At 37.9% G+C, this 13,829-nt stretch overlaps 1 protein-coding gene across 2 annotated transcripts; it reads right to left on the bottom strand.

Moving 5' to 3' along the window:
- Window positions 1–2,237: 2,237 nt before the first annotated feature.
- dph5 (diphthamide biosynthesis 5) lies at window positions 2,238–12,741 on the bottom strand. Of its 2 annotated transcripts, none has more exons than XM_042749182.1 (7): window positions 12,601–12,741; window positions 10,952–11,076; window positions 9,773–9,881; window positions 7,436–7,556; window positions 5,702–5,741; window positions 3,724–3,827; window positions 2,238–3,548 (listed from the first exon to the last, which is right to left on the bottom strand). In XM_042749182.1, exons 1-7 carry the CDS (start codon window positions 12,706–12,708, stop codon window positions 3,316–3,318), a joined length of 840 nt encoding a protein of 279 aa, XP_042605116.1. In that variant the 5' UTR covers window positions 12,709–12,741; the 3' UTR covers window positions 2,238–3,315. The 2 variants fall into 2 exon arrangements, with proteins under 2 accessions (XP_042605116.1, XP_042605115.1); XM_042749181.1 differs by lacking the exon at window positions 12,601–12,741 and adding an exon at window positions 12,272–12,594.
- Window positions 12,742–13,829: the final 1,088 nt, after the last annotated feature.

The raw sequence follows: 13,829 nt of genomic DNA, 5'->3' as shown, positions 1-13,829 counted from the left end.
ACAGGAGAGTATTGTCATCATATAAGTGTTAAACCAGAGGTTAAACTTTGTTTGCCAAACTGTTAAAATTGCACCATGTTAGATTTTATGTTTATATATATATATTTATAGAAATTTGTTTTGAAATTAGAAAAACGTATAGATGGGTAGGGTAAAGACACTTTTAACACTGAAATTTCACTTCTCCTTTGTAAGAATAAACCATGTTTCTTTGAGAAACACACAGGATATTCTTGAGAGTTTTATCACACCAGTTTTAACATTTTACTTAGAATAATGCTAACACTTTCGGTTCCATCGTCCCAGAGTCAATGGGTTTTTTGGATAGGATTTTGGTTAAATCCCTAAAATAAGGTCCGTGGTTCACACAGGCTCAAAATACTTTCACGTTTTATTCTACGACACCCCACTCTTTTTTTTTTTAACTGATATGTTTCTTAAAAAGACTGTTGCTAACACGTTGCTAAATGGGACTACATGGCGCCATCAGAGACATTAAACATCATCACGCCGAACAGTTTATCAATTTACAGTATTTTCCAGTCGTAGTATAATTTGTAATGCAATTAATTGTAGAGTAACCAATTTATAGTTTCCCACATTTTATATTGTTGTTCGACTTTGTTTTTTATTATGCCCCAAAATGCAACACAAGTCTGCTGATGGTAGATGCTCGTTATATCGCTTTCCTATTGATGCAAAGACTCTGGGTTCGTAAGGTAAACTCATATTACGATTAATCCATGTAAACACCACATTTAATAGCTTAGTCATAGTGAAAGTGAAACTTTAACGATGCCTAGTGCTTAAAGCCACTTTAAATTTAAATGTTTACGGCCACATCAAGCTGTTAGAAATCATAGGATTTCCTAGAAGCAAGGATAATATAACATTTTGTGTTCCCACCCTAACAAAGCTGAAATGTGGTACTTTATTCACTAAAATAAGTTTAATCTTACCATATCCAAAAACTCGCTCACTCTGCTGTTATTTAATAGATTAAATGCACTAATCAAAATATTCATAATAATCAAGGATTTATTGACTTTAGAATGCACCTTATTTCGAAATGTACAGAAATACGTGCTTTCATATGTCCTTTAGTTATGATTATATCATTTATTCACCATACTATTTATTAATAATGTCTCATTTCAGTTTTAGTTTGGCTCTAGTTTTGTATTTATTCCAGTTTATATGAAAAGGTTCAATATAGCCTGGATTAAAATTCATATACAGAGTAAATCCTTTCACTGAACACGTTAAAAATAAGTTTGAAACAGTTGTGGGAAGCATGGAGGTGGTGACGCTGAAGGCGTGCGACCATGCTGTAGTTCGTTTATAGCCTAAGTTTAGCTTTTAAGTTCTGGCACGTTTATTAAGATGTCAAATTTAATCAAATTTATATTATTTTGTGAAGATTATCTTGATGGACAAAACGTGTAAGTTAGGCTTTTGGTCGAGGGAACCAGTGTCATGCTAACAGCATACAAAGCCTACATCCGCCTACAAAGTGACGTCATAGTTCCCCCACTCTATTGGCCACTGTAATGATTGGCTAACGTCATTGCATATGAAACCCTATCAACACCACCTTGCTATTGCACGTGAGTGTTTTGACAACATGATCAAAAATAAACTGGTAATTTCCAGCAATATTAAATAATTTACTTGCGGTTTGTGATGCAGCTGCAGTCAGATCTAGTACCGCTTCATTTTTCAACAAATGTTTCTTTGTGAACCCTCCATGACACTGTGCCTCGTTTACAAAACAAAATGGTCCGACCAATCCTCAGACACGATCTGGGATGCCATTAAAAATAAACTTTTTTCCTTACGCTGGGAACCTACTGATACCTGTACAAAGATGTGTACGAACTGTTTAACCCAAACGCATCAAATCGAACATTCTGTCATTCCATTTGTCCAATTGACGACAGACTCAAGCGCATGGACTGTGTCCGCAAGCGAACGTGCATCTGTATACTCTATCCAGTGTAGACAAGATAGCAGCAGTGATAGCAATTTCTATTTGCTTTTGATGCGAAGTGATGCAACACTTGCATTCATCATAAACAAGTGTCAGCTGTTAAGCGGCAGAACAACAGTGGGCGGGGCCTACTGTATGGTGAGAAGAAGACTATTTGTCAATGTCTTGGAGGCAGTTTTTATGCAAACCTCTGAGACCCTGTGACATCACCTGGTACCTTGGATCCAAACGAGCCATTTTCTGAGGGTTATCACATAAATGCTTTTTTATTGATGATGAGGACATTTTAAATTATGAAACTTGCAGGATGTATTAAGCATACAAAGACCTCTTCTATGTCAAAAGATTAAGGTAAATTTGGTTTCTCATGTCATGACCCCTTTAAGAATATTCGGATGTTAGGAAATGTATAGTATTCTATTACATAGTAGTCTATTACATATAAACAAAAACTTAAGTACGTTTTTTTTGTCAAAGGTGTGGCAAAAGATACATATCCTTCACTCGAACCAGTAAATGTTTAATGAAAGTTGGTGAATCTTGGTACTTTGTACTTCGACGGCAGTATAAACCAGATGTAGATTTATAAACCCAATCATCTTTAAATGCAACACGTGAACTTAAATTTGTCTTTGTATAAATAAAGCTGACAGAGGCAAACTACTTTCTGACAATAGCTTTGTTCACTTTCTATGCAATTCATGCTGACAGAAATAAAATGAGAGACTACAAACAAAACCACAGATGTAGATGAAAACGGTCAAACCACATGTAGGGCGTTGATGTGGTCAGTGGCGACGAAATGAGTGTCTTTATTGTACGAAAATCAATCTTCATCCATTATGACATGCTCAAAGGAATCTCAGTATTTGCTTTTATCTTATTTACATTCTTACTGAGAAAGTTCCATTAAGAAAGGCTCTTGGTACGGAAACATTATGCCAATTTCAAAGAAAGCTCAATTTCAGAGGCACTAATGCAACCCAGATGCAGTTGGTCCACAATAACCTTTTCCATTTCCTCTATTATAATTCCATCATTTACTTTTTTGACAGCAAGAACATGACTGCCACACGTCAAAATAATCATCCCACTCCCAATCTAAATTTTGTAATGAAATACAACCCTTGCCTGACCAGTGCTTAAAGGTTAAAGTGGTCAAATTTGATCTGGAATAACAATTATGTCATTTGCGTGCTCTCCTGACCCTCCGGCAGCTCTAGGCTCTCACATGGACCGGCTTGTCCACGTTTCCTTTTTTTTAAAAATCCCAGGAGCACTGGAAAGGGAACTTTTTTTAATGAGGAGCACGAGCATCTTGGATATCAAGAAACGTATGTGGAACTATCGGTCATCTTCAAGGTCTTCAATCCCTCAGGACCACTGAAGAGTTTCAACATGTCCACCTCCAGAGGGTGAAGGTCTCCACTGATGATCATTGAGTGAAGTGGTCCTCCCAGGTCACTGGATGCCAACTCTTGCAGTGTCCCAGAACGGATGGTCTGGTTCTCGGCACCGACTCGAGCCAGACCAACACACACTGTGTCTTGAGTCATTGCTGCATTGAAGGAAAGAACATAGGATAAACCATGAAACCAAAGCTCACAAAGCTTTCAATCAAATCGAATCCAATTTTCCATCAATGCTTGCCAGAGCTGGCCAGGCGTCAAGATGGTTTAACCACAAAGTTCACAAAGGTTTTCATGTAATTTAGAAAGGTTTGCAAAAGTTACCCAGTTCCTCGCCCCGATCCCGTCGGTTCTGTAGTATCTCCAGGAGTTGCTCAGCTGCCTGAGCGACAGTCATGTACCTGGGAGGCTCGTAAATCTTTCGACCCCTAGAAAGAGAGGGGACTTGTAAACTTTAAGGAGAGCAGAAGTATCTGGTGTCTTCTACTAATTTGTCTCGATCCTTGACAGTCTCAAAATTAGTTAATGCAGTGGTAATCTTAAAGGATTAATTCATTCCTGAATTAAAATTTCCTGATAATTTACTCACCCCTATGTCATCCAAGATGTTCATTGTCTTTCTTTCTTCAGTCAAAAAGAAATTAAGGTTTTTGAGGAAAACATTCCAGGATTTTTCTTCATATAGTGGACTTCAATTGGGACCAACAGGTTGAAGGTCCAAACTGCAGTTTCAATGCAGCTTCAAAGGGCTCTACATGATCCCAGCTGAAGAATAATGGTCTTATCTAGTGAAAGGATCATTCGGTTTCTAAAAAAATACAAATGTATATACTTTTTAACCACAATTGCTTGTCTTGCACTAGCTCTGCAATGCATGTCCACAACTTTACACATTATGTAATCACGTTGGAAAGGACACGTGTGGTTAGTTTTTTCGTTTCGGTTTAGTGTAGGTCGAAAAACTCCATATGATTTTCGGTTCCAACTTCCAAATCATCTGTATTCGTTTTACCTTTTTTGTAAAGGGTGTTCGACTTTTTTTGCATGTTCGGTTTGTAAACACTGGGTTGGTACTTCAGCCTACGTCACGTCTGACCTTTCCAACGTGACTACGTAATGCATAAAGTTGTGGACGCAGAGCTAGTGGAAGACAAGCATTTGTGGTTTTTTTGTGACAGATCGTTTTGCTACATAAGAACCTTATTCTTTGGCTGGGATTGTGTAGAGCCCTTAGAAGATGCACTAAAATTGAAATTTGGACGTTCGACTCTGTTGAAGTCCACTATATGGAGAAAAATCCTTCTTAATATCTTTTTTTTTTAATGAAGATATAAAGACATGAACATCTTGGATGACATGGGGGTGAGTAAATTCCCAGGAAATTTTAACTGAGGTGTGGACTATTCCTTTAAGTTACAGGTGGTCCCGGAACATTGAGCAAGTAGGTGGCCATTAATGCAATTTACATCTGAGCTTTAAAGTTACATACTCTGAATGCTTTACTTAAGGTGCATTAGCCATTAATGGACCAATGGTCCATCCTTTATGAAATCAGTCAACTTAAGGAAGTTGGAGACATGCTTTGAATTTCTCGTTGGGGCCGTTTTGCCCTCCCTGCAGTGAAGGGCACCAACCTCACTGGACAAGCATCTGACTGTGACCAAAATCATGCAGCATATGGTTATTCCATTTCCGAGTAATGGTACAACAGTGCCAATAAATCTGGGAGACATTAGCACACTTTCCAGCCTTGAACAGGGAGCATGCACCAGGCCTAATGCTCGTATCCTTATAGCGTACATATTGGAACACTAAACCCATTTGGGGTTTATGCGGATTGGATATAAAATTACACAAAGTGCATGACCATGGGGGAGATAATTACAGGACACCACGGAGGGAGCAAGGAGTTAACAACCGTCTTCTACGACGAGAAATAATTCAACACCAGTGAAGGTTTTTCGGAAAGACTTCGAGTTCAAGTTTGAAACCAGACGACGAAGTTCACTGTTGCCGATAAAACATATTTCTGAAGGCTTCAGATGGGAAAATTATACTGTGGCAGTTCTGGAGGCGGCCCAGGGAAGGTCCATGATAACATATCATGCGTCCAAGTCAAACAAGCTGCCACGGTTTTTACTTTTGTTATTTTTTTCCAACTCAACCAGTCTGCCCCCAGCAACTTGCATGAATGTTAACTCAATGTCTGCTGGAAACCACAAAAGGACCCTCCTGGAAAAGCACCACAGACTAGATATAAATCAGCACAACCCCACAGAAAATCAGAAAGTGAGAGTCTTACCTCATTAAATTCTCCATGGACTGCTCTTTGACTTTGATATCTGCGAAACAAGGGAGTTGTAAGTGTTGTACGATACAATAAGCTTGGGTTTTATAAACCAGGCCTCTCTGGATGTTACTGTCACATCATAAATAGTAGGGCGCCCCTCCATCTGGGGCCGTTAACCCCACGCAGTCTGGAGCGTGAGTACATTTTCAAACTGCACCTGAGAGGGCCCCATATTGAGAACAAAGACAAATGTACAAATCACGACCAGTCATGTTCTCGCACCATGTCTATACTGAAAGTGTCTACGTTAATCTCAAAATGTTCATAAATAATGGAGCAATCAGATGAAACTTCAAGGCTAAACTTCAGCTACAGTAAAATGGGACAATTTCTTTGTTTCCTACTTTCTTTATAAATATAATTTGCATGCATTTTAGAATAGGAAAAAAGTATATAAATCTAACTTTTTTTTAACATAAAAGCTTCACAAAACATTTAAATTAGTAGGCTAGAAACCAGAAAACTGACTTTGAATTGTTAAAAAAACCCCGCAAACTTACACAAAACACGTAATTAATTTGTAAAAAAAAATAAAATCATGATGAATGAACTTTATTTCTAAAAAAAAAAACCTGAAACTGGGAAACTGACATAAAATTAGGAATTATGTTAAAAGAAGTATAATAATAATAAAAGAAAATAATAAAAGAAAAAAGAAAACTGACATAAATCCATAAAAAATTTAACAAAAAACAGAAAATGAACGAATGAATGATTTATTAATGATGTTTGTAAAACAATATCACTTTAATTTTGAGTTGGACAGGTAAAAAGCGGCTGGAGTAGCAGTGTAGTGAATCAAAAACTGAAATGGAACAAGTTCATGTACGGTGTATTGAACTCTATTGGACTAGACTTTTTTGGAATTACAAATCTAATTTTATTTTTGAATTTAATTTAGAAACACCAGCAAATAAATTGACCAATATCTGCCAGCTTGATTAATAGCCCACGTCTTGTTAGCAACGTTATGATGAATGGATGCAGTGTATAGTCCCTGTGTTTTGTCTATGTGTCTGTGTGTGTGTGCTTTTGTTGTGTCTGCAGGTTATTGTATTAGATAAGCGCGCTTGTGGCCAAGGGTGGACGGGGAGGTGTCCAGTCCCCGCCTTCCTCTGTTTGCTTTTGAATAATGAGGTTAATAACCCTGATCCCTCTCTTGCTCATTTTTGTCCTCGCTCTTGCTCTCCGACTCCTCAGCTGGGAAGCACCTGGGGACTCCCGCCCCTCCCCCTCTGCCCCGCCACCCAATGAGACATGACCCCGACCAACAGACCAAGATTTTTTACAAACATTCATTACCAAAGATGCCTTCCAATGGGAAATCCCACTGGTAATTTGGAAAACGGGGGTTTATTAAGAGTTGGCTGGAAATCTCCACGGCACAGAGATATAAACGTAAATTATTTGTGACCATCTGCCTTGGGGGTACCAGAGTGTTTGCAACGGGCCCAAGTTTAATGTGCACCCCGAAGGGAATTGCCTATTTGACGGGACGTCAAAATACGGGGGTTGTCTCATCTGGTTTTGACACATTCATTGCTACAGTGACTGTTAAAGATGCAACACACATACATGCTTGAGGACGTGAGCCAAGGGACAAACCAGAGAATCTGCCATTGTGCCACATCATATAACTTTCTAATTAGATCAACTCGTTCACAAAGACTCAAAGGAAGTGCTTACCCAGCAGGCACAGCGTGTGCAGGCCCATATCCCTGTTCTTTTTGATCTTATCGTAGAAGCTTTCTGGTCTCCATGTGTCCGTCCAAAACACAATGGACACCGTCTCCCCGAAGTTGTACAGCTAAGGAGGAAAATGCAACCACATTCATACTTTATTTATTTTGCATTGGTCAGTGTGTTCACGAGTGGCCAGCTATGTTTATCCACCGACAAGGTGCTTCCTGTTATTCAGTAAGCATGACATCATTCTGAACACTAGAGTGCCACACAGCTGACACAACAAAGTGACATTACAGCAGGCAGACTTGTTACTGGTTACCTTAGTTCCTACAGACCCTCTGGAGCACGTATTAGTGAGATATGAACATATAAACATAGAAGTCGTCCCACATCTTCCAAGTCCAGGGGTGTCCAATTATGCTCCTGGAGGGCCAACGATCTCCAACACACTTGCCGGGAATTTTCTAGTGAGTCTGGAGACCTTGATCAGCTGGTTCAGGTGTGTTTAATTAGGGTTGGAGCTAAACTCTGCAGGACATTGGCCCTCGAGGAGCAGGTTTGGACACCCCTGACCTACTTGGTTACTGAGGTCAACTAGAGATCTAGATGAATTTCTTTTTGTTTATTTACATCAAATTCAGCAGTGGAGACTTAAAGGGATAGTTCATCCAAAAATGAAAATTCTGTCATCACTGTGGTACTCTCGTGAATGCATGTTGACTGACACGGAAGAGAAGAAACTGTCAAATAAAGTAATTATTTTTGTTTTCCTTGTGCACAAAAAGTATTCTTGTAGCTACATAACATTACGGTTGAACCACTGATGTCACATGGACTATTTTAACGGATCTTTTCTGGGCCTTGAACGTTTCAGTTCCCTTAGTGAACTGAAACAAGGGAACAAGCATGGATCCAATTTACCTAAACAAGGGAACCAATTAATAAGTTCAGCAAACGATATATAATAAAACATGGCAACATCTGTTGTGGAAACAAATTTATAGTTTGTTGACATGCTATTTTTTCTCGCATGTGATGTGTGGGGCTCTGCAGGTTTTAGCGTGCTGATAGTCTAAGAAAAGAAGATGTTTTGAAAATTGTCTTTGTCCACATAATGAAAGTCAATGAGGTCCAGTGTGTTTTGGACCCCACTGACTTTAACTGTATGAACAAAAACAGCTGAATCATTTGTCAAAATATCTTCTTTTGTGTTCAGCGCAAGAATGGAAGTCAGTCACGCTTGGAACGACACAGGTACAGAAGTTTAATTTTAGGGGGAAATTCACATTTAAATTTGGCATTTAAATTCACATTTAAATAAAAAATTGTAATTCTCCTTACCTATTTCTAAATACAAGCTGATCATATGGTTACCAATTGATCCATGCAAAAATATATATATATATTTTTTTTTTTTTTTGACCATCGCTTTCACTCAGATGTATGTCACAATGTGGAAGAAAAGATCTGTCACTACGTTTCCTTCATTGCAACTTTTAAGATTGTCATTCAGAATCCACTACCTAGTCATCGGGAAGCAAAGCAAAATTAATCCTTCCAATACAATCTTTGGAAACAAAACCAGATGTTTTTGGTAACAAAAACAACACACACTTTGTGTGTAGAATGTTTGAAGTCATGCTTTTTTGTGGAAACCTGTTGTTGATTGCTTCCAATTAGTGCATATTGAGCTACACTCAAACAGTAACTGCAAAGCGTGTGTTAAGCTACCAGATCCCTCTGTGGCTGAGAGCAGCAGCTGTGGCAGATGATTTAGGACCTGCTTTTCCTGCCTAAATAATATCTTTTAGAAATGGCACCGCTGATCTCAGATCATCTGAAGACGCCTATCGTCATCTGGGGCCTCTTGGTACACAAAGCTGCCCTGACAGGTCAATACAGGGGGCTGTTATTGATGGCCAGTAGGCTTCGTTGATAGACTCCGCTGGGATGCCTATGGCACAAAGGCCATAATGCCTTTTGATCATTTTCACGAGAGACTGGGCCTGAATGACGCACGATAGCTAAGTATATTCTCTGGAAAGGACATGTTGACAATGACACCACGGGGAAGCATTGAGTTAAGGTGCGGTCGCATTACCAAATTTCGTGGGCAAATAAGGTCTGTTGATAATCGTGTAGCGCTGTATAAAGCAGAAGTCACTTTCAAAGTGAACTACTTTCTGTTGGTCAACGCAGTGAATCTGTGTGAACAGTTTGAACCAGTTGCAACATCTGCATGGGAAAATATTTCGCCCCAAGTCGAGTCAATTCCAATTGAAATGACTGAATTTCGAGTGCAAAAATTCACAGAACAATGGTAAACTCAGGCCTTACCTGCAATCCACAGCAGCCCACCGCGTTCATGATGGAGGCATTGTGAATAACGCGATACTGAATCCCAGCATTCAACGCTCGCAGAATCAGGTCACTGTGGGTCGTAGCTCTGAAGAGAAGAAAAACAGTTGTTGTTTTTTTTTTTGCATACACGACTCCAAAACGTGTGCTAATGGGAGAAAAATGGCTACTTATCAACATCTTTCTTACTACTGTGTTGCGCTGTTTACAATGTGGAAGTAATTCAAATTGTGCCAAAAATGCTTATCCTTTCGATCTTGGTCATATCATTAAACTTTATTAAACCCACGCATTCCTAAGTGCAGGAAAATGAGGAGTCAGACCCCCGTCCCCCTCCCGTTATGTGGGTTTCAGTGGTTTGGCTGGAAAAACGCTGGAGCCAAACACTACGCAAAGCTCAACCGTGACTAGAAACGACCGAGACGGGAAAGTGCGGCGTGATTAGCTCATCTCTTCTTGAGAATTTCCAAAGTACCCACACCTCAGACGTCCACATCCCACTTCTCGTAAGAGCGATAACGTTGCACCCCAGAGCTCTGGTGCGCCAACCACTCTGTGGTTCTTCAGGCACAAATGTCTAGAATAATAGGAGACAGTTCCATTATTTATCTTCTGTTAGGCTGTAGAAAGTGTTTTCTGATTGTTTTTTTCCGATGTTTCATTACACTTATGGTAGAAAGGGATATTCATTTTGAGGAGTGCATGCTTTCAAGTGCACTTAATTGTACTTTAGGGCATTACCCGAATCAGAATGGAGTTTATTAGCCAAATAAGTTTGAACATTTCCAGCAATTTCTCATATAATTTCTTTTCTAAAAAACAAAACTCAGATAGGCCAGCGTTAAAGCTTTCCGATGAAAGTCTGTGTAATGTCTGGATTAAGGTTTCCAGATGAGTCACTGCACTTGTGGGATTGTGGCATATGTGATGGCAAGTCATGGGTGAGTCAAAACAATAGCAACATGAGGTGCATCATATGACAAATATGCACAGAAACCTCATAAATGAAAGTTGGCAAACTGTTCTGTTGAGAGTTAATCCTCATTGGCGGATCTTTTAGTTCAGGACAGCTTTGAACTGGTTATTATATATGGATTAAATATGACAGCAGAGACAGGCTACTGTACTGTAGCTCGTGAAGTAGTTAGTTAGTCTTACCCAAAAGGATCACCAACCACTAGAAAGGCCACATCACTGACATCTGCTCCCTTCAGGATCTCATCAGCCTGTTGTTCCACCATATCTCTGTCGGCCAGCAGCAACTCGCGCCCATAATACTCCTCCTGAGACAGAACACAACGGCGCCGTAAATCTGAGTGCCAAATATTGGTATTAGTATCAGATTGTACCAAGTTTTGATCTAAAGATAACGTTTAAATTCTTGATATTATTATTTTTATTATTATTGCTCGATATTATTTTTGAATAGACATGAGATTTGAATATTATATCTGTAAATATAAAAATATTTATATTTTATTAATTAAGCAGATGCTTTAAACCCAAATGACTTACTAATGACGAAAACAACAAGCAATATTATGAATAAAATAAATATCATAATAAATAAAAAAAACTAAATTTCTTTATGGAAGAGCTAAAAAAAAAGCTTGAAAGAAAAAACTTCTGACTGGTTGTGGAAGATTTATTTTAATTTAAATAGTTTTAATTCACAAAATATTTTAAAAAATGAATAAATAAATATTTTTAAATTTCAAAATAATATAGTTTCTGATAATTTTTTGTGGGGCCCAAATGTCAAGGTGGTGGAAAATATCTTATTAAGAAAAAAAAAATAAAAGAAAAAAAATAATTTTGTTTTTTTTAATTTATATATATGAATATATATATATATATATATATATATATATATATATATATATATAAAATATTATTATTAATTAAAAATTTATTATTTATTTTGTCCGCCAAATAATCATTGTGCATTGTCCATTTCTTGTCATGTGACAAGACAACTATTAAACAGGAAATGATATCACAGAGAGGACACCTGTAGAGCTTCATGATTACATGTCAAGGAAAGTAATGTTCTTAAAAATATCATATTTTGACCTTTTTATGAAAATCCACTGCTAGTTCAGGTCAAATTGAGTAAACCCAAAATAATATTCATAATGTTATGAACTATGAAATATATGCTTGAAAACGTTTAACACTTTTTTTTTTTTTAGTATTAAAGCATATTTTTTTTTTTTTATTGTTAAATTATTTTTTGATTATGAATTTTGAAAATTAATTTTTAAATAAATGTCTTCTGAAACCTTTTTTTTTCAATTGTTTTATATTTGTATCTTTTCAGGCAACATTATTTGTCATCGACAAGAATACTGCAGAATACGTGAGTGTCTCTCCATCTTAAGTCTTATATTAACGCAGTATTCCGAACTGCAATCGTCTGGTTTTGACTGTGAAGTAAATCGGATTCAGATATTATAATGTGTTTAATCATCCACATACCAAAGCGTCCTTCCCGACGGTCAGTATGGACGTGTAAGCCTCCAAATAAACACGACTACACTGCCGGACGATCTCTAAACCTTTAACAGTGATGTCCTTACAGTCGCCCAGACCAAGACCGATGAAATACAACATCTCTAAACCACAGATGACACCGGGACGCACAGTTACACTTCCTCAAAAGGCTAAATCACAAACATAAACGTATATGCGCTTTAACATGCAACAGAGCTGCCTGACGAGATACTATTATGTGATCGTTTATCAAACACTGAAAAGCTTGCAGAATACATTCAGTTCTTCACCGTTCTCTGTTATTCTGCACTCACATGGTGCCACATGCAGCAACTGACAACCGGCTGCCGTAAAGCGTAGAGTAGTTCGCGACAGTGTCGCGTGATGATTGCTGGTTGGACTGAACTAAACAAGACGTTCATTTAAAACCACATTCTTTGTGACTAGGCAGTTGTGCACAGGTAATATATGTATATCCCCCAAATATACAAAAAATATCCACAAAATATATAATCCAGATTCCAGACTCCATTCCAAACCAATGATTTGTGAGCTATATATAGTTCTTAGATGCATTTTTAGTTATTTTGTCACATGTGTCTTTGCGTGACATTGGTTTAGAATAAAGTCTGGGCAAGTTCAGGGCTATTTACTGTGCTGTTTTCTGTTTATTTACTCTGTAAGGCCATTTCAGCCTCAAATTGCAGAAAAAAACATTAAGTTGATAAATGTGCACACAATCTTTTCCCAAATACCACAGAATGCAACATTTTATGACTTTCTGGGTTGTTGATTTATGATTTGTGCAGCACTTTTAGCATGTTTGGATGTTATGGATTCCAAGGTGTTTTCGAGACCGTTTATGGATTTATGATTGTTTGGATTACTTAAAAAATGTGTGTAGCCTAAATCTTAATGACACATAATGTGTAAATAATTTCCTCGTGTTATCTATTGATTGAAGCTGTTATAAATTCATGGTCTCTGCTATGATTCCTAATGTGAGTCGGGATTAATCCATGGTACTTAATAACCACGGTTTAGCGGACCTTGAGCTTGACCTGTTTTATTTGTAGGTTAATAGGCTGTGAATTTGGGTGAGGACCTTTTGTTACACACAGCTGATACCTGTAATGAATGAACACAAAGTGCAGTCAAAGGTCCTTAATCTAAATATAAGGCTTACAAGCCCTAAAGGCTCATGGACCATCTGGTCTCCACCCCCAATGAACTTGTAATGTGAAGTCAAACAAAGACATTTCAGGTTTTTCAGGCTGTTATGTACTGGTTTGATTGACACATAATTAATTAAATCTATTTGCTTTATTTAGTTGAGTAAATTTGGGTGGGGAAGTTGCTCGGAAGTCACTTGGCAGTCATTTTGGTCTATTTCCAAGCACAGCTCCTACAAAAAAAATTAATAAATTCTCAGAAACTGTTTGTGAAATGCAAAGTATGGGTAATGCAAAGGTTTAGAGATGGAGCGCAAAAGTTTTGCAAAGGAATGTAAAGCTTGGTGAATTAACGCAACATTTTTCAGGGG

Source organism: Cyprinus carpio, chromosome B22 (genome assembly GCF_018340385.1).
Source record: "Cyprinus carpio isolate SPL01 chromosome B22, ASM1834038v1, whole genome shotgun sequence".
NCBI lineage: Eukaryota > Metazoa > Chordata > Actinopteri > Cypriniformes > Cyprinidae > Cyprinus > Cyprinus carpio.
This window is presented reverse-complemented; position numbering and strand designations above follow the sequence as displayed.

Bases quoted from the DNA above. Each gene is read 5' to 3' on its own strand.
- dph5 (XM_042749181.1), bottom strand. From the start codon at position 12,406: ATGTTGTATTTCATCGGTCTTGGTCTGGGCGACTGTAAGGACATCACT. The intron at 7,557-9,772 runs GTAAGGCCTGAG...TTTCCTCCTTAG, and splicing joins TGGGCTGCTGTGGATTGCAG to CTGTACAACTTCGGGGAGAC. The intron at 3,828-5,701 runs GTAAGACTCTCA...CTCTCTTTCTAG, and splicing joins TCCATGGAGAATTTAATGAG to GGGTCGAAAGATTTACGAGC.